We start from the raw sequence: 24,956 nt of genomic DNA on the forward strand, positions 1-24,956 counted from the left end.
AGGAATAAAGGCCTCGGCTGATGAGAGCAGTCAATGATTTTCTAATTATCACAAATAAATGCACAAATGTTAAAACTGAAGGTGCTTGTTTGAAGTTTTTCATTTAGTGAAATTGGTAACTCATTTCTCAATATTGTGTTCACTTTTTTTCACAACTCACACAGTCAGCCCAACAGAAGTCAATGTTATCTATACTGTGGATCACTTTTCATTGCTTTGACAATGAACACACAAAATCTTTCAAGGCTCATAAACCAAAAAGTAACCAGAAACTACCAATAACGACTTTGTAGACCCCTTGTAAGCAAAGCCAACTCATTGACAGCAAGTGAGGAGATGAACATAAAGAGACCATAGTCGGCAGTGGTCTAGGCTGCATATTGTCACATTGAAGGACTGCCTACTCGACACACGTGTGTCGCAATAAAAGCTCCAGGCGTACACTCTGCAGCTCAACAAAATAGCTTAATATATAGTTATAGCGGATTGCTTGTCTATGTTTTGGTTCTGCATCCTCTGAACGTGAGTTCATCAGAAATCAAGAACGCGGTAAGCTTCGTGTTTCAACTGTTTCACTGCTGACAAAGAATGAATCTTGTAAGGCCCTGATCAGACGGAGCATGTTTAAGCAGCCTGGGGCAGCTTTTTGTTATTAGGTCAAACAGATGGGTGCATGCACATGTTTACTTCCGGAAAACACTGCTTTTAAACTATTCTACTGTTGAATGTGAATTATGTCATAATTAGGGCCCGAGCCACCGACAACGTCGGGCCAGCGAAGGCCCTATTGTGTTTCTAAGGGTTATTATTTTTATTCTGATTTTTATTTGCAAACATTGAGCGCATATTTGGAGTATTTCCCATACCCCAAAACTCACCAAATTTTGCAGACTTGTCAGGTCTGGTGAAAATAGCCATCTGACATAGGTTGCATATTTGTGTGTAAAAAAATGGCTCTCTAGCGCCCCCTACAAGGCGGCCCGGCGACGCCCCTTGGCCAGTTTGTCCGATTGACTTGAAAATCAACACGCATGTCCTAATCCGCTAGATCTAAAAAAAAGCCTCTCAGACCTCTAAGCTCCGCCTACTTAGATTTTCCGCTCCTCCTACACGCTGGCTCCTATTGCTACCAAAATTGCTGTGGATCATTAGTGGATGTAGATCACTCAGATGTATCAAAAGCTTTTTGATATCTCTTTGCGTTGAGAAGATATGGACCAATGAACTTCCTAGGGGCGTGGCTTAATATCAATACACATAACTTCTCAACCATTTGTCGAAAATTCACGAAACTTTCAGCATATGTGCACATCGCATACCGTAACATACCCTGAGATTTTTGTTGCATTCAACCAATAGGGGGCGCTACAGTAAACCCACAAATTTGTGTTTTTTGGCACTTTTCGCATTTTGCAGCCTTCGTACTTCAACGAAATCCTCCTAGAGAATTTATGCGATCGACTTCAAACTTGGCCAGGATGCTCTTAAGACCTTTGTGATTAAAAATTATTAAAAGCTAGAGTTTTCGTCGAAGAACCTTGACGTGGCGTGGCGGCCATTTTGCATCATTTTTATGAAAAATCAAGTTGTTATAAATCTAAGGTACATTAACCAATCCACACAAAACTTCTTGATGCCACTTCAAGCATGAACACACGCAAATTAAAAAAAATGCAATAACTCATAGCGCCACCTACTAGCTGAAGGCAATTTTTTTTTTTATACTTTCATTTATTCCTCCTAGCCACGTGACCCGATTAGTCTCAAATTGTGCTAGGATGGCCTTAAGACATTGATGAAGAATCATCATAAGTATTGTGAGTTTTTGTTGAACGCTGTTGCCGTGGCGACGCATCGTTCGCCATGCAAAATTGAAGTTGTTATAACTCCAAGGTACATTATCCAATTTGAACAAAACTTCTTGTGCATGATGCCACTTCAAGCCTGAACATACCTGATTTGAAAAAATTCTAAAAACTCATAGCGCCACCTACTGGCTGAAGGAAATATGGTTCAGTAGGTTAGGATGCTCAAAAATTCATGGCACTTTGCACATGTGTCAAAGGCATCGGAAGAAATATGTGGTATGATTTCTGGCCTTGTCCGTTTTAAATTGCCTCTGTAGCGCCCCCTACAATATTTCAAAAGAGCAGCCCCGGCGCTACGTTTGAGCTACATGTACGAAACTTGGTAGGCACACGTATCCTGTGGAGACTTAAAAATAAGTCTCTTGGCACCATGCTGGAAAACCTACCAGAAGTCGGCCATTTTGATTTTGGTGTCATTTTTCCTTAGCATAGTACTATTTGCAAAGCATCATTTCCAGCATCAGGCGGTCCACGCGGGAACGACGACGTCTCGCTCGCGGACGCGCCGTCCCGCGGTCGCGGACGTTCTCCGACGCGCAGGCCGGAGTCCCGCCTGCAGCCCCGACGCGCCTGGGAGGTGAGGGCCCATTCATCGCTGCTCGCAGCTTTAATTTTCTTCTGATTTTCATCAAATGTTATTTTAAGAGATTTGTCTACATTCACAAATGATTCTGGGGCACTTACACCATTTAACCCTCACCCTACCCATTTATTTAAGACACAAGGACTGAACAACTGAACAAAATAAAACTACTGAAAGAATAAACTATTGTAAGAAACAACCATCATAGATAGATGTTAACTTATTTATTCTCAAAATATTACAAGTTATGAAATTGGTGTCATCGTTATTTAATTTGCTTGAGTAAAACAGAAACAGACAGAGCACATGAGGAAATCTGTGTCTGTCTCATATTCAAAATTACATTATAGAGACTCTAGTTATGGATCGTTATCTAAGAGCTCTGCCTTATGAGCCTAAACACGTAATCAGTCACCAGAAATGAACAACGGCCACAGAGTTGGTAGAAGCAGTGGAGCAGCAGCCTACCAGGCGGCCTCAGACATGCTCGGCCCTACCCGTAAAGAGCCTATCGCTTCTGTCCTTGTCCAACCTGGTGGGCCTCACCAAGAAGGTCCTAAGCTAGCCAACCCTCATTTTGGCCCACCCCATAGACTAGTTAGTCAACCTAGGCAGCCACGAGGATTCTGGACCACCGCAGAGTCCGCAAGCAGCCCTCGTGTCCACTTTGCTGCCCTCATGGGGGAAAGGAGAGACCGCAGATCAACCTGCCCCGTAATGGTGAATCAACGAAATGTCGAAGCCTTGCTCGATTCTGGAAGTGCCCGGACCCTGATCCGTGAATCTGTGTTGGAGGCATCGGCCCTGGCTCATGGAGACCCAGTTCCAGTGGTTTAAGGGCACATTTAATGTTGAGGTGGGAGTAATCAAGACCCTTCCAGGTCCAGTACTGATAGGTCGTGATTTCCCGGCCTTCCGAATGCTGTGGAGAGAAGCCCAAACGAGGCTCAGACGGGAGCCCCGAAGACGTAAGCCCCATAATAATGAAATATTGTGTTAATGTTGCAGAACCATGAGAGAGGACGGCGGCCGGAAGGAGACCAGCCGATCCGTAACTTCCTGGATGACCGAGACGTTCAGGCCCGGCACCAGACATAGACCGTAAAGAGGGCAGCAGGAGACATGTACGAAAGTGGGGAGGGCTGGACTTTGATCACGTGAAGACAGGAGCTGAACTGGAGAAAGAGTGGACTAGTCAAAGGCCTGGACCAAAATCCTCTATGGACATGATCAGGTCCATAACCGGCCGAGAAAGAACAGAGTACCTGCACTGGAAGAAGGAGCGTGAGCAGATGGAAGGAGAGACTGTGTTGGTATGTTGTTGTTTTCTATCCACTCTAATTCTGTTAGGTGGTCAAGGGCTATACATCTTCAGACTGCGGGAGTACTTTGGGTGCATTCCCCCCTCTTTATTCTTTTTCTTCTTCTAATTTTCCCTTTAGGTGTTATATTATATGTATCTTTAATGAATAGATAGTAAAAATAACAAGCATTCAGTGCATTCAAAACTATGTGCAAACTGGTTACAGTTACAAGATTAACCAAGATACACACACAATATAAGAGAGCTATCTACCCGCGTATCCTTTCTAAGGTTGCAGCAGGCTGAAGCTCATCCTGGACCCAGCCAAAGGCCAATTCATACTTTCTGCTTGTCCACAAGGGTCCACATTGGTCTGTGTGACGTAAATGCCATTACGCGTGCAGTCCGAAATGTGTGACTGCAGAGATTGTACGCATAGCAAGCCCACCAACTGTGCACGGTCCAGTTTTGCTCCTCTCCAGTTAGTTCTGAAGAGAGGTTGTGTGAGGATATGCGCCGTTACCCACATTTGTATAATTTGTCTTTCAAGAAAGACAAAAACAGTCAAATGGCATTGAACTCCTAGCAAACAGCGTTATGGTGCATTACCACAAGTGGAACAGAGTGCTGATTGATAAATGTGCATGTGTGGAACATCAGACCGATGTAGACCTTCAATTATAGTATGAATGGAACCACGTTCAAGACTGTATAAGTCCGCAGTTGTCCGTGGAGTGGGTAAAGTATGCAGGGTGAAAGTTTGGTTACACTCTGGACAGGTAATCAGGTTGTTTCAAATATTGAGAGAAGATGAATATATTTGTAACATGATACTGACAATGATGTTTAAGTTATATCTTAAATCTTGAAACTTCTTCCAGAAACATGTGACCTCCAGTGCACTAATTGTGAGTGATAAACCCTCACTGTAGGACTGGCCTGGATGAACTCTCAGAGGACAAACAGCAAACGCAGACTGGGCTTTTCTGGAAGGGGGGCTCTAAGACATAATCAGACAGACGGTATGAGAAAAGAAATGCATTCTTTGAACATCAAAGCATATAAACATCTTCTAATAGCAACCCTAAATGCAAGTATGAACCTGAAAATAAGCATATGTCCCCTTAAATTGAGGGAACAAATTATATCTTAGTAAATTGTGTCCTCAGTATACTTATTATTTCTCTCTATGGCCCATGCCCTGGCTATGATCAACAGCAAGACGGTCTGATTGCTGCAGCTTCGAGTCTCATGTAGATGATTAGTTTATATAGAAGGTAGCGCCCACTACTACAATGAAGTTACTTTTTTTTATAGTAGACTGTTGTGTCAGTCAAAGCAATGGATGTGTTCTAAGTAGGATTTAACTCACGTTTTGTCAAATTCTTAAATCATTTTATCATCATTTGTGACTTTGATGAAATGGTGGGGCAAACAAATTTACATAAATATGTAATGATTATGTTAATAGACGTGTAACTGTTGTATCCAATAGATGGCGGTAATGGGAAGGATGCCAAAGAGAGAATGAATTACTGTGCGTGCCAGGCAGTCTGAACCATAGACTTTCTCACCGTCTCTCTTACATATTGTACTCTATGACTGTCATAAGTTAAGGTAAGTTATTGTGCTCATGGTTGTGAATGGAGTCTTCGAGTCATCTTAGCAAAAGGAGTCGGAGTTTGTCCTGACAGGCAAAGATCGGGGCAAAAAGGCTACACCAATAGCGCGGGAGATTTCATCCTATATCGTGTCGAGGCAATGTGACGTAGTTTTCTGCCACGGCTGACTGTGATGTTCAGCAAACATAACAGCATACAAGGCCAGAAAGAAGCAGAGACACCACGACTAAGACCAGTATTTGGAAGACTATGGAAGAAGTTCAGCAGCCGAAGCCAGACGGGTAACTAGCTTTAGCTTTTTGTCTTGAGAGGCACCACAAGCACCGAGAGAAAGTAAAGTTACCGGTAACGTGAGGCTATGAGACAGACACTCTGGTGGAATGAGGTCCGCCCACATGCTGTTGTGTTTTTCTACACTGTGAACTTGTTTCGTCTGTTTTACGTTCAGTATTTCCGTTTGTCATATTTCAAACACTAGCCTGAGTGAATCTGTAACGTCGCCACACACACCACTCTTTCACCCTGCTTCATATTGGAACACACGCGTTCACTTTGTTAACGCCTACATCGTGTAGAAAGAAAATGACGTAAAGCAAATCTTTGATTTAACCCTCAGCCTACCGAGAGGACTACTTTCATATCTCACAGTGTCTTTATTCTACCATTCCAGTTTATTAGGATTGTCATGTCAATCAATTAGTTCTTAATGACTTCATACCATTGTTTTGTGTTTCAGTTTTATTTAGTGTTTTTTTAATGATAGGGTACCAGTCAAAAGCATCCAATTGCAGCCTGTGCTGTTATAAAAGATACATGACAATAGATAGAGGAAATGTTAGCCATCAGTCCTAGTAAAGGTTCACAGTCTGTCACTGTCAGTCATTTTATAAGAGACACACAGATGTCCTCATGTGCTCCGTTTTCCTTTTACACAATATGCAAAGGATATGTAACTTTCCTAAATTAATAATCCGATTTTTTTTCTTCTTCAGATTTCATTAATTGCAGAACTAAAAACGTTTTGCTATGGATATTGTTTGGTGGTTTATTCAGTTTTTTCAGTTGGTAGGATTGGGGTTAAATGGTGTAAATGCAACAGAATAATTTATGAATGTTGACATAACTTTCAAAATCATATTTCTTCTGTTTTAAATTTGAAGAAAATTACAACTAAATTCATCAACAGCAGTTTACAGGCACATTGTGCGTTTAGGAAGTAAAGATGTGCACGCACAACGTTTTCCAGATGTCTCCTAGCTTGTTTGACCTGCTGTCCATGTTGTTGGAATGCAACATGTAACATATCGCGACATAGCTTCTCTGTCATTTTAGCATGAAACGACTGACTGCCAAAAACCCACAGCACTCGATATTAGACAGTCAGCTGCAGCAGAAGTTGACTTTTGTCAGCAGTAGACTTACTCAACAATTTTTGAAATGCAAAACCTGCAGATCTGTGTTGGGCACAAACACACTGACACGGGAACGATTTAGAAACAATTAATAAGAGAACTAGAATGGCAGACAATGACCCATTCACATGATCCTTTTCATGCGCTGGGAAGTCGTTCTTAAACGCATCCTTATCTGGAAACAACATGGACGCTAGAAAGATGTGTTGCGTTATATTGTTTAAAGAATTGAGGGGGTGTTTACTCAAATTTTTTTTTTCCATCAGGGAACATATTTTTCCGATTTAATCCAAAACTACGTGAACCCTGCAGTGTTGATGAAAGCAAAATATAATGCATGTACATACGAGCCAAACCTTGGCAGAGGTACTTACGTACTTGTGCTTTCTTGTTGAAATGTGATTGTGACGGGTTGTTGTGTGTGTGTGTGTGTGTGTGTGTGTTTGCGCGTTTTTTACTATATAAAAACAATCATTACATTTAGAAATTACCATTTTAAGACCAAGAATTTGAGGAATAATATGGAAAAAGCCATGCTATGATTTGGTATCAAAAACCTGACATTTACTTTTTTGCAAGAATTCGATTTTTTTTTTAAGATTGGATAGTGAGTGTTTCTGTTCTGCAAACCCTTATTGTCAATATACTGTGGAAGCTATACATCAGGCATGTCCAAAGTCCGGCCCACGGGCCAATCACGGCCCGAGGTCAGATTTTATACGGCCCGCGCCTTCTGTCTTAAAATGCATTATTTATGGCCCGCCAGCACAGTCAAAACGGAATGAATAAATCATACAAATTCAACATGCAATTCCTCTTTTCACCTCATGGTGGCAGCACCACTCTGTAACTGACTGGCTTTTTTTAATTGTCTCTGACCCTTCAACTGTCATGGCTACGGCAAGTAAAATAAGGAAAGTCGATACCGAGGGCCGCCGCTTTCATATTTTTTCACCGAAAACCGAAACAACTGTGTCTGCCTAGTTTGTCATGAGACTGTTGCCTTGTTTAAGTGATATAATGTAAAGAGACACTACGAGACAAAACATGCTAATACTTCAACAAGCTATCAGAGAGCGACCGTGCTAGAAAAGTGAAGCAACTCCAAGATAACTTGGCCACACAGCAGCGGTCTTTTTCGCGGGCCCACGAGTCAAATACACCTGCAAACTTGTTGCTTTTCAGCGAAATTAGCCGTTTTGAATGAAGATATATCATCCACGTGATCCGTAGATGTTTTCTCTTTAGGGGGGGGGTCACCTGGCCAGCCAGCCTTTCTCAGATTGGATTGAGACGAGGAAAAAAGGTGATGACGTGATCTTCGCAATAAAACATCTTTGATGTGTCGAGTCTTGGCCAATCAGCGTTAAGATGTCTACACCGTCTTTCCCTCCTTTACAGTTCAGACTTGCGCGGTTAAGGATAACGTCCACTGCATGCGGAACTTTGTTTGTTAACATTCGTCATTATCGAGATTTAGGAGGAAAAAAAACGTAACGCCATGAAACATGCCCGGTTCAGTTCACGCGGTCACTCGTTAACGTTAAACCGGAACACCGGCGGATCTGCTGGCAGGTTGTTTTTTTTTAACTCAATTTTTGATAGAACGATGATGAGGTCCAGATACTGATGAGATGATGAGGTCAAAGAGCTTCAGGGAGAGGACGCTGTTTGTGTAGCGCAGCTTGATGCAGGGCTGACATGTGAAGGAGCTGGGCCTGGATATAGGTGGAGCTGGGCCTGGATAAAGGTGGAGGTCTACTCTAAACAGACGTGAGTACAGCTTCCTGCTGTCGCAGTGTTTTAGAAATATTGATAAAGCAGGGTATGCTAAATGCTGCCTCTGCTCCAAGGAGATGAACTACAGTAACAAGGGCTCACGTGCCCTCTCATCACACTCCTAGACACTGTTCACTGTGATGACCACAGCCAGGGTACTTCCGGTCCCAACAGGGCCCTGAAGTATTGCTAGAGAGGGTTAAGGTGCCTGTATCTTCATTTCAGCGGGTTGCTAATGCAGAGGTGTGTATAGATCACAGCTATTACTTTACTCTTCATTCTAATTTAAATAATTGAACTGGATTGAATGCATATTATTTGCAAATAGAAGATAGGCCACAATTCTAACAGCTTTACAGTAACAGTGGAAGTTAATACAGTAACAGGGTTCAATGAAAACTAATCACTTTATTTGTACAGGCGATGGTTCTCGCTACTCTTGCTATCTTTGTTTTTAAATGACAAACTTTTGAAAATGAGACCTCGTTCAATGGATTTTATCTACATAAAAAGTTAATAATAATAATAATATTGATTGAAAAAAACTATCCAGCTGTTCAACCAGAGCTGAAATACTGATTAATAACTGAATAATAAATTAGTTTTTATCTTAAAGTAAATGTCTTATCACTTAATTTTCTTCTCAGAGTACACCAGAATGCTACATTTTAAAGAGCATATTTAAAATAAAATTATCCCTGCTGTGTCATTGAAAATATAATTATTAAATAATAGTGTATGTATAGGCAACTTGTATTGTTTAAAATAATGTCAGCAGGGACTTGGCCCTTGGGCATCTTCACATTATCAAATCTGGCCCTCTTTGAAAAAAGTTTGGACACCCCTGCTATACATCCTGTGAATGGCTGTAGTTTGTGGTTGTAAAGTTTCAGTAGACTGGGATTATCCTAGAGATCACAACATGTTATTTCATACAGTGACGTCAAGTTTCGGAAAATGGTCTCACTACATGAATTGGCTACTATGGGGACTAACCTCACCACACATGAATACAATTGGGCTCATTGGAACCACACGAGTGTCCGCTTTCCAATCATACCCAATATATGCAATTTCAACACTGTTTAGGGACCCGTATGCAGATAAATATTTAAAAACACGCAATAGGCTCTAGGTCGGCTTAGAAAGTCCAAGGGTGACGGTGGCTCGCGGCTCCTTGCCTGGACCTCGCTGCTGTCCTGGGCCCTGGACCTCGCTGCTGTCCTGGGCCCTGGACCTCGCTGCTGTCCTGGGCCCTGGACCTCGCTGCTGTCCTGGGCCCTGGACCTCGCTGCTGTCCTGGGCCCTCTTTCCCTTCTCCCAGCGTGACTGTCAACCAGCGTGGATAATGTGTCAGGGGTTGTGGTGATGTTGGCAACCCACTCCACCGGTCTTGAAACGCGGAGCCCGTTGCGTTCTCCATGCTTTATGTGAGTGATCACCATTCATATTTATTCATCATATCCTTTTACTGCATATTATGCACAGTAAGGAGTGGTGGAACGGACCATAGTTATACGGTACGGAGAAAATACAGTCTTTTATCTCGTAATCATTTGCATTGTGTTTTTTTTGCATATAACCACTATAGATGACTTTAACTGAGTAATAAGGTAACATTTAGAATTTCTGACGGTTTACACTGACTTCACGGCAGTTGAAAATATTGTTTGCGACGGCTGTAAAAACACTACTCTGGAGCCTTGTGTACCTGTCACAACAGGATTGGGACATCCCTAAAAGTTCTCTCTGCCGATCTGATCCGTGGTCCAGTGATACGAGCTGGATACCGTGATACCGTGTCTTTTGTGATCCATTTGACCCATTTGACCATTTGATAACATTCTTCTCAAATGATAATTTTGGTATTTTAAAGTGACTGTTTATGGTAATTGTGTTGCAAATCATTAGCAGTTTACTGTGTACACACAGCTGGTAACATAAGTGGACTTCAAACATAGGAGCGTGGATGGGTGTGTTAACAGAAGGAACCACTGCTCAGAAATGAGCTGTGAATTCAGTAAATGGAAAGCCTCAGGTCACAAAACATTTCAGCAGTTTTTGAATTGCGAGAAACATTTTCATTCTCTCTGTCTTTATGTGTTTCTCTGTAGCGGCACAACTAGGAAGAGGGACGACTACCTGGAATGGCCGGAATACTTTATGGCTGTAGCCTTTCTATCGGCCCAAAGGAGCAAAGACCCAAGCTCACAGGTGTGTGTGTGTGTGTGTGTGTGTGTGTGTGTGTGTGTGTGTGTGTTTGTTAAAGGGCTGTAGCAATTAGATACTTTACAAAGTTGATCTAATTGATTTTTGAGAAAAACGTGTGGCAGCCTAACTGACAAATCTGATATAAGGGTTCAGTAGGTAAGGGTTTTACTGCGTCAACTGTACAAGACTGTTGATTCATCCAGAGTTACTGTATTATCTGTTTTATGTATCCAGCGTGATAACGTACAGTTCGCAGTTGTAATTCAGATGTGTTATTTTCAGGTTTTACTGTGTGTAAAATGTGTTAATATTTACAGATTCCGATGAGAATTGTCAATAATCGGCATTCGTGATGTTATAAAAAACCTAATCAAGTCACAGGATTTGGAAAAAAACTATTTCGTGGCCTGAAGAAGTTTTGTAAATGATTAATAAACCAAGAAGTTTTGGCAATGTTGTGGACATTTGCCTCACAGATACCTATGTAATATAGAATATGTGGTTTAGTTCATCTGTAGAATACTCCAGGATTAAAATAATCGATGGCTGCAGCTCTACAATACTTCCCGCTCCAACCTGAGTTGCAGCTTGTACTTTTTGAAGACGATTAAAGTCTTCATTTGGACAATGAACTTATAAGTTGCGGCTCGAGCAAAAAATCCAGGGCATGCAAAATGTGGACTGTAGAAAAACGTTAATCATTTTGAACATGGAAGGCAGCGCTAGCTAACCATGCTTTCCCCAGTCAAAATCCGTGCAGGCTAGGTGGACTGTAGGTGTCAATGTGACAGACTTGCTACATAGGTTTCATCTGGACTCTCATTCTAGGGTGTAGCATGCTCGGACAATAACTTGGTGCACTAGGCTTGTAGATGTGTTCGGGCTTCACCCATATAGTATCTTAATCTGGATTCACATTTAAATTCCCACTTCCATAGTGGCCTAGCTGGAAGAGGTTTTTATTCCATTCTGTAGGTTAGTAATGCAGCACAGGGGAGAGGCCCATAAGCTCTTAAATCATTATTGGAAAATAAACAAAATAGGAAGATGCTCTTAGAGCAAACTTAAATCTTCAAACAAACCGAGCAACATATTAAAAAGATCTTCCCCCATACATATAGACCAAGTATGTGTAGAAGATCATGATGGTTGAAAGAAATGGATGTTCGTCATTCATGTCCAAGCCTTTAGAATGTAGTGACTGTTTCATTTAATGATGCATTATTCCTTGATACACTGAAAAATGCCAGACTAAACTGTGGAACCTCTCTCCGTCTCTGCAGGTGGGCGCGTGTATAGTGAACCAGGAGAATAAGATAGTTGGCATTGGTTACAACGGGATGCCCAATGGCTGTGATGATGATGAGCTACCCTGGTCCCGTTGTGCTGACAACCGGCTTGACACAAAATACCCTTATGGTGAGAATACATGTGCACACGCACTTCTTGCTTTGTCCTCGCTTCAATTTTGGATAATCATCTTGGTTTTGATTTTTTTCTGGAATCAAATGTGCACGAAGAAAGTAACAAAGAGCTCCTGGTTTCATCCACCACAACACAGAACTCCATAGTAATCATCTGATTTCTGGAATTTCCATAATCCAATTTTAAAGGCATTTGTGTGACTTCAGTACTTCATTAGTTGTCCATACTATGCTGCTGAGTTCTCTCCATGCATCAAGTGCTAAACTTTAGCCTGTAGAGGGTGGTAGAGGATAAATAAATAAATGTCACTGTTTCTTCTTTATCTCTCTCTCTGGTTCTCATTTTCTTCTCCCTTAGTGCTCAATTTAGGTACAAATAAGCAATCAGCATCTTTCTCCACTTATGATGACCAACTTGACTAGATTGACCAGGTGGTGTTTAGACTGAGACTTGTACCTCCACCCCAATACAATGGAGTTTAGTGCAATTTTGTCCGTGGTGCCTTAATGCACTGAAACTGTTGAAGATCTTATTCCAGAAGTGGTGTCAGGGTTACTCCACCATCCACAGTTTTCATTGGAACAATTTTCAACCAAATGTAAATAATAGAATGAATGTGAACTGGTTCCTGCATGGAGTGTGCCAAGATGGTGTCTTAACGAGAGAAGTAAGTGTGTTGTTGCGTCATTTCTTCAGTGTCATAGAAGACACACACCTCCTAGGAGCCAGGCTCGTGTATGTTATGCCTGTGTCTCTCTGTGGCTTGATTGCAGTACAACCTAAAACTCATAATGTCTTGTACTGACTGGGGTCTATCTCAACATTCTGTCCCACAGTGTGCCATGCAGAGCTGAATGCCATTATGAACAAGAACAGCGCTGATGTGAAAGGCTGCACCATGTATGTGGCTTTGTTCCCCTGCAACGAGTGTGCCAAGCTCATCATTCAGGCCGGTGGGTGTTTACAGCACACATACTCACTCTTACCTCCAGCGGCGCCGGTAGCTGTAATCCTGTACGCACCGTGTCTACATTTCTTCTTCTTTCTTTTGCTTGTTTTTGTTGTTGCTGATGATGCTGCTAAATGAGGGAATCCGTTGCTTTTGCGCTTAATGCTAACTTTTTAATCCACGTTTCGTTTCTCTGGGCTTATGCACGCTTCCTGAGACCCTGACAGTAAAAATGTTGTTTGAACGCCAACAAATATGGATTGAAGCACAATGTTTCATAAGATAAAAGCATGTTTAATTTAGAAATGATTACATCTTTTTTCTGTGAATGATGATGATTGGACTTTAAAATGCAATGAATATACAACATGCCAAAAGAAAGGGGACAAAAAGCAGAGCAGCATTCCAATCTTGAGTTTAAAATGTGAATGTCGCCGTTCGTGTCGAGTGTGTATGTAGGCTATGTTATGTGTTGAATTGTATACAAATTAATCTCAAAATATTAGCCAACAAACTAAAAGAGATGCAAATCAAATCAAACTAAATGACGCTTTCAGCTAAACCGCATTTCTGTAAATATCTTTGCATCGAAATAAGACTCTTTATTCACTTATAGAAGTAAAATACATACCAAAACCTTTTACCCAAAATTCAATCAACAGAGTATTACTTTCTTTATTGTTCTCCTATATTCCTGCTAATAAATATATCTTTGCATCACAAAAGACTTAAGATAAGGTCCTTCTTCACCTGATGTATATATTACAGCACATTATGCTTCTACTCTGGACTGCAGCTGAAACATTCAGGAACGTTTCTCACAAGCTGATCAATTCACAGATTTAGCGCTGCAACTAACAATCATTTTCGTTTTTGATTAATCTGTTTATTTTCTTGATTGATTGATTAATCGCTTTGGTTTATAAAATGTCGATTAGTGTTTCCCAAAGCCAAAGATGATGTCCAACTAATGTTTTGTGCACAATTTGAAGCTATTCAGTTCACTGTCACAGGGGAGTAAAGACACCAGAGAATCTGAGAATTCTGACTTTAAAAACTAATAAAAAGAGTCAAAGACTCACCAATTCAATGATTATCAACATAGTTGCAGATTAATTTAATAGTTGACAACTAATCGATTATCATTGCATTTCTACTTGTATTTAGATTCAACGTTTGAAATAAGGAACCTTTCTTGGGAAACCCTTCAATTGAATATATTTTATATGAAATTGATTTCATGGTGTGCAAGGAAATCTTGCACTCCATGTAGAACATTTACTTATGAGAAAGAACGGGTCGCTCCATATACAACAGTACGTCAGACTGTGTGTGACTCACATGACTGTTTATAGTTCCTGTGCTATTTCCTTATGCAAGTTAATGATCTGCCTCAACATACTGAAATCACAATGAAGTATTTATTATCCTCCATAAAGTGTGCTCACAACAAACCCGGTTCTGTTCACCTACTTTGTATTGTGGTGCAGGGACGGGACAGGATTTAATCACAGATCGAGATAAAACAGTTGATTGTGGTGAATTTCCATTATCTGGATAATCATGAACGTCGTTACCAGTGTTAGACAGAACTTTACCCTTTGTTATTGCAGGGGAACCTTATGATTTATTATTACCTTAACATTGTGTGTTTTTCACTAAAACAATAATTGTGAATGTAAGGTGAAGTGATTTCAGTATGTTGACGTCCCAGTGTAAGAATTGTAAGCACATTTTGATAATTATAGGGATAATGTGAATCACATCACTCAAGTCAGTTTCATACATACCCATTAACTTCCAGTTGACCTTTTCCTGCTAGACCTGTCCATCACCCAAAAGACTAACGGTGCTAAAGAGGGGTTTCCTTCCTCATTAAACTCCTCGCTCCATTTCTGGGTCAGGCCAGATAACGGCTCTGTGTTAAATGAACGCAATGGGCAGCGGCGTTATCGGTATATTGATTCAGGTATCGGTGAGACAACGGAATACGATCCAGGAAGTGAGTTTGTAGTTTCATCAGACACCTGGAAAGTTCTCACAGTGACAATGATTTCATTTGAAGTGTTTTTCTATAACATGAAATATTCATTAAACTAAAATGAAAGTAAAAAATCATCTTACGGGATGGTTAATTAAACACCCAGCTGACCTGCTTCATCTGGACTGTGTCGGTGTGTGTTTGATGATGACACACCAACTTCAGATTCATATACAGAAATCCAGAAATCTCTTATGTGAAGTAACCCAAAGTGCAGCTTAACGGCTTCAAAAGGAAGAGTATTTGAATGACTGTTCCAATGTCAAGGATCTTTGCAATTCTACCCAGTCCTTTGTTTAAAGGATTTTTAAGGATGCGTTTGAGTATCCTGAGCAAGGACTAACTTTAAACTTTGTTTCTACTTTTGGCACACAGCACGAGACTCGATCAGTGGGCTTTAAATAGCACTAGGCCGGCAATGGCAGAGAGACAGCGGCTTACAGCCAGCATGTCACATCTAACTCGGGGAATTAAGGCTTTATTTTGCCCAAAAGAGTTGGTGTCTGTTAGAACAGTGGAGACAGTTTTGATGAGATTTATTTTGTTTCTGTTGGGTTTGAATGAATTTATAAATGTACATAACATACAATTAATATACGCTCTCCTCAAAGCCACAAGACTCCATTTAAAAAAATACAACAATTTGACCTCACCGATTGTAAAACACCCCTCATCCAAAGAAAATAAAACTCATCAAAACTGTCTCATAACACATAAGGTGGGTGCGGGTATTAAGAACCCATACAACTTCTGCATTGGCTTTGAGTGTGAAGACATGAGAATTGGCACATTTGAATATGTTTGGTCCAATAAGAAGCCTAACTATTAGTTGCTATAGAGCATTGGTGGCTAACTACGGCAGTGAAATGAAAAAAAAACTAAAATATGGCTCGAGCATGGTCTACTACTTCATATGTACATTGCGCTCCTTAGTTTGAACACTAGCTGTCGCTGCCATTTTGTTCAATTACTAGTCGATGAAAACCTATTGGATTAGGTAAACATGGCGAAACGGAAGACTGGAAGTGAGTGCCAAAAACTGGTTGGTTGACTCCAGCCCTAGTGTGTTATGAACACACGTGGATTATTTGTTGCACCGGTAGATGCTTCATTTGCCATCACTACTCTAAATCTCCACTAGTGGGATGGCTCCCTTCATTTCCAAGAGTATGAATCCCAAATGCAGAAATGAGAGAAGCGATTTCTGAAATGAACCTCCATGATGCATCTTACTACTGGCATATATTGCAATGTCTTCGGGCAGTAGCAGCCACTATGTTCATTTGTTGCGAAGTTTTCGAGTGTTCACTGTACAAATGTGTTGGCCAGCATTATTGTCCTATTCTCTGAGCCTTTTTGAGGTGAAAAAGTGTACAATTTATTCTGAGGGAAGTCAGGAGAATTATTAAGATGTGTCCTCTGGCTCAGAGCTAAATATTTCAGGTCCTCAAACAGTTGGATGGATCTGATGCATAGCATGTCTGTGTCTGCCAGGGACACAAAAAACGCTCTGCTTTCTTTTTCCTGTTCTATCTCTTCCTGCTAAGAAGACTAATACTGGTTTTTGTTTTGCACTCCTGCCTTCTGCATCTCTAATCAATCCCCCCCTCTGTCCAGGTATCAAGGAAGTGATCTTTCATTCTGATAAGTACCATGACACACTGGAGATGATCGCTTCCAGAAGGCTGCTCACTATGGCAGGCATAGGTTACAGGTGAGTAAGTGTTTTTTATTATTATTATTGACATAAAACAAGGTCAAGGGATGCATAAAGGAACATATCAACAAATAAGAGAGAATAAAAAAACGTGTGGAGGTGTTGCTCCCTTAAAGGGAAGGTTTGGGTGTTTTCAAGTGGCTTTGTATGATCCATAGTCCGTGTATGACCTAGAGAGACAGCAGTGGGCACGCCCCCAGCTTAGAGAAACAGAGTACCGGCACCCCCACGGCAATGAGCCGCGGCCTGTAAAGGCCCGCTGCGGACAACATGCTTGACTCAGTCCGCACAGCCTTGAAGCCCCACTGCACAGCGTGATCGCTTGTTTATTCATAGTTTATTAATATTGAACATGTTGTGTGTCCGAAGTTGTTGCATCACATCCTTGGTTCCCCAGCAATACACACACCACGTGTGATGTAGATTAGTTCTCAAGTTATGTGAAGGACAGACGGACGTAGTTCAGACTCAATCCTTTCATAGTTCAATTAAACTATCCATCTTTATAATAAAATTGAAAGATCCACCTTGAACTGTACTTCTGCCAACATTCCCAGTTAGAGGATGATGAAAAGTAAAGCTAGCTATCTGCCCCAAAACACACCCAGGAATATGAAATTCACTCTGGTTTACTGAAAAAACACAAGGGCCAGAGCACCACAGTCAACAGCAGCGGTCATGACCTGCAGGAAGCGGGTGGTGATGAGTCTTGAGGGTGCTCCAAGGCATGCCAGAGGCCTCCTGGTTGATTACATTAAAGGTCAGATTGCTAAAGCTGAGAAAAAGTTCCTAGTGCCTCTGCTATGATTGTCTGTCTCTGACAATGTCAGTCATGTCCTTCAGGAAAACATGGCCGAGTGGTGGAAGCAGACCAACGGCCAAGAGAGAGCGGGCAGTTTACCAGTATTTTAGAATTAAAGGTCATTGTTATTTAGCCAATATTCAGTAAACCTGGATACTCTTTAAGGCCCTGTTTACATGTGTACAGAAAATGGATATTTTTGAAAAAGCATGTAGAAAAAAGATGTAGAAAAAAACACAACCTGTTCACTTTGTATATCATTTGGGAAACGATGACAACTTAACATAACAGATCAGTCAAACAGACCTGAAGTTAACCCCGTCGTTCCATCATGACCGCTCACCATAGACTGTATATAAGAAGTGGACGTAGTCATCGTAATGTCACTCACTGATGTTTTGAAGCTTTGAGTTTGACAATTTGGGCCGTCGCCATCTTGGATTAAGGCTGTCGCCATGTTGGCTTTTACTGAACGGTGAATGGAAGTTACCATATTTGGAATGCAGAGGAGTGACGTAGAGACGGCTCTGGTAGCAGCAGCGACCTGTCAATCACAGTAAGCCCGCCCTGAGGCATACTCTGCTTTATGGTCTGTTTGACTCTAAATCATGTACTAAATGAACATCACGCTGTATTGAAGAAGACTTGAAACTAGAGATTGAGACCATAAACTCATGTTTACAATGTTTACTTCTCTCTTGATTTATTCCCTCAGTAGAGTCATTTCCTCAGACTTCTATACAACCAGAGGAGTCACCCCCTGATGGACATTAGAGAGAATGCAGGTTTAAGACACTTCTGCATTGGCTTCACTTGTCAAAACGAAAGTTACGAATGTAACTACGGTTCTATGAATCCTGGATGACCGCCAGAGGCAGTGTTTAACACTGGATATCTTCTCGCGCACTAGACTGCAGCCAAACACTGTACAGGCATGATCCTGATGCTCTATAAGAGAAAGAGTTGTGCATTTTAGCGGTTTGTTTACTTGGACTATACCTGTATACATTTGCACTCTTGCTCGGGATAAAGTGAGTTAATCAGCAAATTTACACCCCGTCTACACGTATAGATATTTTCCTCTACATTTTAAAATAGAAATCTGTCCACACCACCTTCGTCTTACAAAATATCTCCATCCACATTAAGACGCAATAACGACTCAGTAGGTGGCGATAAATGCATCGTCAACGATACCAGAGGAGAAGTGTGAGCTTAGTTTCTTTTGGTGGTGTTAATAATAGCAGGAGCTCTGAGTGGCAAACTCCAGTTCTATTTCATCCTTACTGACCGCCAGAGGCAGTGTTTAACACTGGATATCTTCTGTCTCGCGCATGCGCAGGTCGAATATTTATATCAACAAAGTCACCTGTGACCTCGGATGACCCCCGTCGTCTATAAGTTCCGGTGTCATTCCGAGTTCAGTCCTTTTTCATCTTCTCGCTATGCAGGTTGGCTACCATGGTAGCATAAGCTTAAACAAAGATGTGTCTACGATCAAGACATATTGGAGCTTGTCGCTGTAGCCTTGTGACCACCGGTCGGAGTTGCGGATCTTTCGCCCTCCAAAGGCTGCGACAAGCTGTCCCTCTTAGGAGGGAGTGGCGTTTGTCGCCGTTCGGACCATTGAGCCCCGGACTGGTGGACGCCCCTATCATCGGTCATCACCAGTCTGATAAGGGCCACCGAAGTCGTGAAGACAGCAATCGGTGAGATCGATTAACATTGTTTTCTATAACAGTTGTTCGTTTTTCCACGGTTGGCAGAGCGCTTCCGCTCTAGCTAATCGAGTGGCATACCGACGAGAGCGTAGAATATACGCCGTCATTCCGCCCGTCACAGATACGGCTATCACAGTTAGCAGTGTCCTCGCTCAGGCTAACTTGATGTGATGCTAGTTCTACTAGATCGGCATTAGCATTGTGTACACTGACTTTGTAACCTTACGGCTGTCACAGCTAGCAGAGTGTCCTCGCTCAGGCTAACTTGGTGAGATGCTAGTTATACTAAATCAACACTGATGCTGTGTCCATTGATGCTTTTTATGCATTACGGCTGTCGCAGTTGGCAGTGTCCTCACTCAGGCTAACTGGTGGGACACTAACTAGACTAAGCTGGTACTGGGATTGTGTCCATTGACTTTGTAACCTTACGGCTGTCACAGTTAGCTGAGTGTCCTCGCTCAGCGTAACTGGTGGGACACCACTAGTTATAGCGACTGTCCTAGTGAAGAGAGTGCCCTCGCTCCCCTCTCACTGTAAGGACTGTTTTTTTTTTGGCCTGTTTCCACAGTGGCAGAGTGCTCTCGCTCAAGCTAACTGGTGCGACACCAATATCTGCAGCGAATGTCCTAGTGAAGAGTGTCCTCACTCCCCTCTCACTGTAAGGACTGTTTTTTGGTCTGTTTCCACAGTGGCAGAGTGCTCTCGCTCAGGCTAACTGGTGGGTCACCAATATCTGCAGCAAATATCCTAGTGAAGAGTGTCCTCACTCCCCTCTCACTGTAAGGACTGTTTTTTTTTTAAGGACCAGGAAGCAGTTCTCTTGTCTTCACAGGGACATGCCTGCACCCCGCAGACCTAGGGGTCCCACTTGGTTCCCCAGGGCCGTTTTGTCAGCCTCCAGCTTACCCCAGTAGCCGCCACAGGCCTCAGCGTCCCGCTGAGAGGCCGGCCAGCTACCAATACAACCCTACTTAAGTCCCCGCCGGGCAATCTCCGAACTTGGGGACTAACAGTCGCCCCCATAACCTCCAGAGGCAGGGGGGCCAGGAGACTATGTCTCCGGGCCGGCTGTCGGTTTTGTTCTCCCAGCAGCAGATTCCCAAGGGAGAGTGGTTCACGTCTGTCGACGCCTATTCCCATGTTCCCATGGTGCATCACCACAGGCAGCTTCTTCGTTTTGCCTTTTGAGGCCGCCACTTTCAGTCCAGGGTGCTTCCATTCGGACTCTCCCTTCTTCCCATGGGTGTTCAGAAGGTGTGTTACTGCTGTCCTTTTCCCCTGCAAATCACAGGGCGTGAAAGTACTGCTGTACTTAGACGACTAGCTGACCTGTGCGCCATCCCGGCTTCAGGCACCTCAGGACACTGCTCGCATTCTCTCACGTGGCCCGGTGGGGCTTCAAGGTGAACATGGAGAGGAGCTACCTGAGCCCTCTTCAGAGCATAACCTTCATTAGTGTGGCCCTATGAGGGCCTATCTGTTGCCCAAGCCTATGGACAAGATCCCCCACAACCTCTTCCGGGGGGCAGACGGTTGCCCTACATCCTTTTCTCCGCCTATTGGGTAAACTGACAGCTGTCTCGACTGTCGTTCCCGTGGGTTTGCTGATGGCTGAACAGCCTTCACTTGGATGCCAAGTGGCACAGACAGGGCAATAGTAGTATCAAAACAGTGCCTACTCACTCTATCCCCATGGAGGGAGAGTGCATATCTGGCAAACGGTGGCCCCATGGGCTCGGTTCCATTCCGCCGGGAGATTGTCACAACAGATACCTGCCTCTCAAGGTGCAGTGTGACAGAACAGGACTGCTTGGGGGCAGTTGTCTGCTCAAAGACCTCAGGGGCAAGTCAATGTTCTAGAGCTAAGTGCTCAAACACTTCCTCCCATATTTGAAGGGAAAGCATGTACCTCTGCTGTGTTTTCACATAAACCATCAAGGGGGCACCAGATCTGCAGAAGTTGCTATGGGGATCACCGTGCCCTTCTGACTTGGGCGGCCCCTCGCCTGACCAGCCTTCGGGCAATGTACCCACCAGGAGAACGGAACCAGGTTGTGGTTTTCCTGTTCCGTCACAAGCCTCCACCGGGAGAGTGGCGGCTGCATCCAGACGTGATGTCGACCCACTGCCCCCACTGGTTCTCCCTGACGGAGAGGACCAGTCCTTCTGGATCAAGATGCCCTGGCTCACACGTGGCCAGAGGATCTTCTTAATGCCTTTCCACCATACCCTCTGATCTTGCAATGCTTCTCAGAGTTCTTCCCCGACAGGAGGGACCTCCTGTCGCAACTAGAAGGCCGGACTTGGTATCCCAATCCCTGCCGCCTTCAACTATGGGTCTGGCCCAATCAGATGCTGAGTGGCTGCATAGAACCAGTCAGACTGACTATTCTGAATGCCAGGGCGCGATCTACCCATCTGCAGTACGAAAACAGGTGGAAGCTGTTTTCTGACTGGTGTGCGGCTCAGAACAATGTCCCAGTACAGTGCCCCGTGCCTGCTGTACTGAGTTTCTACAGTCGCTTCTAGATAAGGGCCGGTCGCCCTCTAAACCCTTGGAGGTATACGTGGCCGCTATCTCGGGGCAGCATACTAAGGTCGACAATGACACAGGAGAGAGCCACAGACTGGCGTTCCTCTTCCTAAAGGGCTCTGCAATTGCGTCCCCCGAAGGCCCCTGCATGGGACCTACCCTTGGTACTAAATACCCTATGCTTGTCTCCTTTTGAACCCCTGGCACAGGCGGAGCAGAGATGGCTATCGGCCAAAATGTTTTTTTCTCTGGTGAAAGACTCATGTCTGAGGTGGAACTCAGATGGCTTGGGTGTCACTTTGTGGCCTAATGCAGCATTTTCTCCCAAAGGTGTTGACACGCTCACATATCAACCAGCCTGTCCAGCTCACGCAGTTTGGCCCTCCCGTCAGGAGGGGAGAGGTCAAGGCTGCTGTGCCCAGTGCGGGCCCTCAGAGCTTATGTGGAAGCCACCGCCTGCATACGGCGGTTGGAGCAGCTCTTTGTCAGTTATGGTGAGCCTAAGAAGGGCTGTGCTCCTTCTGAAGGACAAACAGCGCCTATCCCACTGGATAGTGGAGGCCATTGCCTATACATACAAGGCGAGCGACCGTGCTCTGCCATCCGGGGTGAAGGGCCACTCTACCAAAGGTGTCTCCACGTCAGGGGCAACACTGAGAGGTGTGCCTGTGGAGGATCTATGTGCTGCGGCCTCATGGGCATCACCGAGCACATTCACCAAACACTACAGACTTAAGGTTGCCACCCCTCACCCACTGGGGAGGGTTCTTTGGCCAATTTTCTCTGCCGGAGCTATACGAGGTAGTTATGGTGATTCCTCGTGACTCTGTTGATATAAGTCATCCAGTGTTAAACACTGCCTCTGGCGGTCAGTAAGGATGAAATAGAACGAAAGTTACGAATGTAACTACGGTTCTATGAATCCTGGATGACCGCCAGAGTTCTTGGTCACTCGGAATCCCATGAACTCGCGAGAAGATTCCGTAGGACTGATCTCAGGATGACACCGGAACTTATAGACGACGGGGGGTCATCCGAGGTCACAGGTGACTTTGTTGATATAAATATTCGACCTGCGCATGCGCGAGACAGAAGATATCCAGTGTTAAACACTGCCTCTGGCGGTCAGTAAGGATGAAATAGAACTGGAGTTTGCCACTCAGAGCTCCTGCTATTATTAACACCACCAAAAGAAACTAAGCTCACACTTCTCCTCTGGTATCGTTGACGATGCATTTATCGCCACCTACTGAGTCGTTATTGCGTCTTAATGTGGATGGAGATATTTTGTAAGACGAAGGTGGTGTGGACAGATTTCTATTTTAAAATGTAGAGGAAAATATCTATACGTGTAGACGGGGTGTAAATTTGCTGATTAACTCACTTTATCCCGAGCAAGAGTGCAAATGTATACAGGTATAGTCCAAGTAAACAAACCGCTAAAATGCACAACTCTTTCTCTTATAGAGCATCAGGATCATGCCTGTACAGTGTTTGGCTGCAGTCTAGTGCATGACGTGTTTTGACACTATGGCTAGCGGACGTCCTAGATATTTTGTAATGGTGTGCTGCTGTGCCATATTCTGCGTTGGACTATAACCGTTGTCAGATTCGTTCATTTTGATTTGTGAGAAATCACTTTTTGTCGTCTGTTGCAATGCTGGAAAACCACACTAATGTTGCCTTTTGTTGCGGGAGGGCCTCGCTTGCTGTTGTTTGAGCCTGTGCTCGCTTGCACTCCGTATTCTTATTTGGACAATAATGCTTTAAGTTTGAGATATGTTCCTTGTCTGTTAACGCTGATTTCCTGCAGTTTGCAATATAGATACATATTCACACTTGTTTCTGTTAATAATTTGTCCAGACCTCGTGAGAATGTATCGGGGGTTGGGGACGGATGAATGTATGACTTGATAAGACAATGAAGAAGAGACTTTCATCCTCCTGCTTGTTTTCATGTGGTGTCCTCATACCTGACTAATGCTTGTGGTGTTTTTTCCTTTGTGTTTCTGCAGGCAGTTCAAGCCCAAGAGGACTGAGATTGTCATTGATTTTAATTCCATTAACCACCCTGGAATGCTGAACAGCGCCAAGTGAAAAAGCAAACGCTCACCTTGGGGAGCTGAATGAGGCAGACTGACGAGATTGAAAGAGACTTTGATGCCTCTTTTCTGTATGTCTTCTTGCCCCCTGCTTTGTCCAAAGGAAAACTGAAGGATACCTTGACTTTGGCTTTTTATATTCTGATTAACTGGATATTAAAGATGGTTTAATTTGGCGCTTGGCCCTTTGTGGATAGCTGTGGCAGAAGGTCTTTCGATGCTGCTTTCACACTTTTTTCCCCTTTTAGAACTCTCTTTGGGTTCAGGCATACACAGGGACTCTGAACACACTTTCTCCAATGTTGATTTAAAATATCTTTTGTGTTGTGAATCTGATCTTCTCTCGTCTCTCTGCTTAGGGGAAAACCAGAAATCAGCTTTTTTTTCCTCTCTTTTAAGAGAGGTTCCAGATTAGTGTAGAGGCACCTTGACAATTAGTTCATTTGACCTTTCACATTCACAGTGGAAGCTGCATTCAGTCGTTTTACGATTTGTTTCATTCAGGTCTGTCCAACCAGAAAGTAGCTGCTGTTACAATTTATTCTGTCTTCTACTTTAAGTGTAGCTCTTTCTTTAGACGGGCATCTAATACTGTACTACAGCTCACATTGCAGCGCACCTCTGAGACCTATTCAAGGCTAACGCAATCATTTATTTTATTAACTGATAAAATAACACCAGTTTGTCAGATTAGAAGGATTAATGGAGCTGCTTTGTGAATGGCCCAATTATTCCAACATTGGCTCCTCTTATCTTTACACACTGTACATGTTTTTGTTTCTGGGTGTATGATATGGGTTGTTTTTTGAATTCCCTGTCGGGGATATGCATCTCATCTTAGTTTTAATAACCATTTTACGATTGTTTTCTGAAAGACGTTGCTGT

The 24,956-nt window shown here is 43.2% G+C and overlaps 1 protein-coding gene across 1 annotated transcript; it reads left to right on the forward strand.

Annotated features, from left to right (window-relative positions):
• The first annotated feature begins 5,540 nt into the window (after positions 1–5,540).
• On the forward strand, positions 5,541–24,247 carry dctd (dCMP deaminase). Its single transcript, XM_079159569.1, has 6 exons — positions 5,541–5,657; positions 10,682–10,781; positions 12,062–12,197; positions 13,040–13,156; positions 16,811–16,907; positions 23,985–24,247. Exons 1-6 carry the CDS (start codon positions 5,626–5,628, stop codon positions 24,064–24,066), a joined length of 564 nt encoding a protein of 187 aa, XP_079015695.1. The 5' UTR covers positions 5,541–5,625; the 3' UTR covers positions 24,067–24,247.
• Positions 24,248–24,956: the final 709 nt, after the last annotated feature.

Source organism: Pholis gunnellus (genome assembly GCF_910591455.1).
Source record: "Pholis gunnellus genome assembly, chromosome: 5".
In the NCBI taxonomy this organism is placed as follows: domain Eukaryota; kingdom Metazoa; phylum Chordata; class Actinopteri; order Perciformes; family Pholidae; genus Pholis; species Pholis gunnellus.

Excerpts from the sequence above, each read along its gene's own strand:
- dctd (XM_079159569.1), top strand. The coding sequence starts at position 5,626 with ATGGAAGAAGTTCAGCAGCCGAAGCCAGACGG. Across the intron at positions 10,782-12,061 it reads GCAAAGACCCAAGCTCACAG|GTGGGCGCGTGTATAGTGAA; the intron begins GTGTGTGTGTGT and ends CCGTCTCTGCAG. Across the intron at positions 12,198-13,039 it reads TGACACAAAATACCCTTATG|TGTGCCATGCAGAGCTGAAT; the intron begins GTGAGAATACAT and ends TCTGTCCCACAG.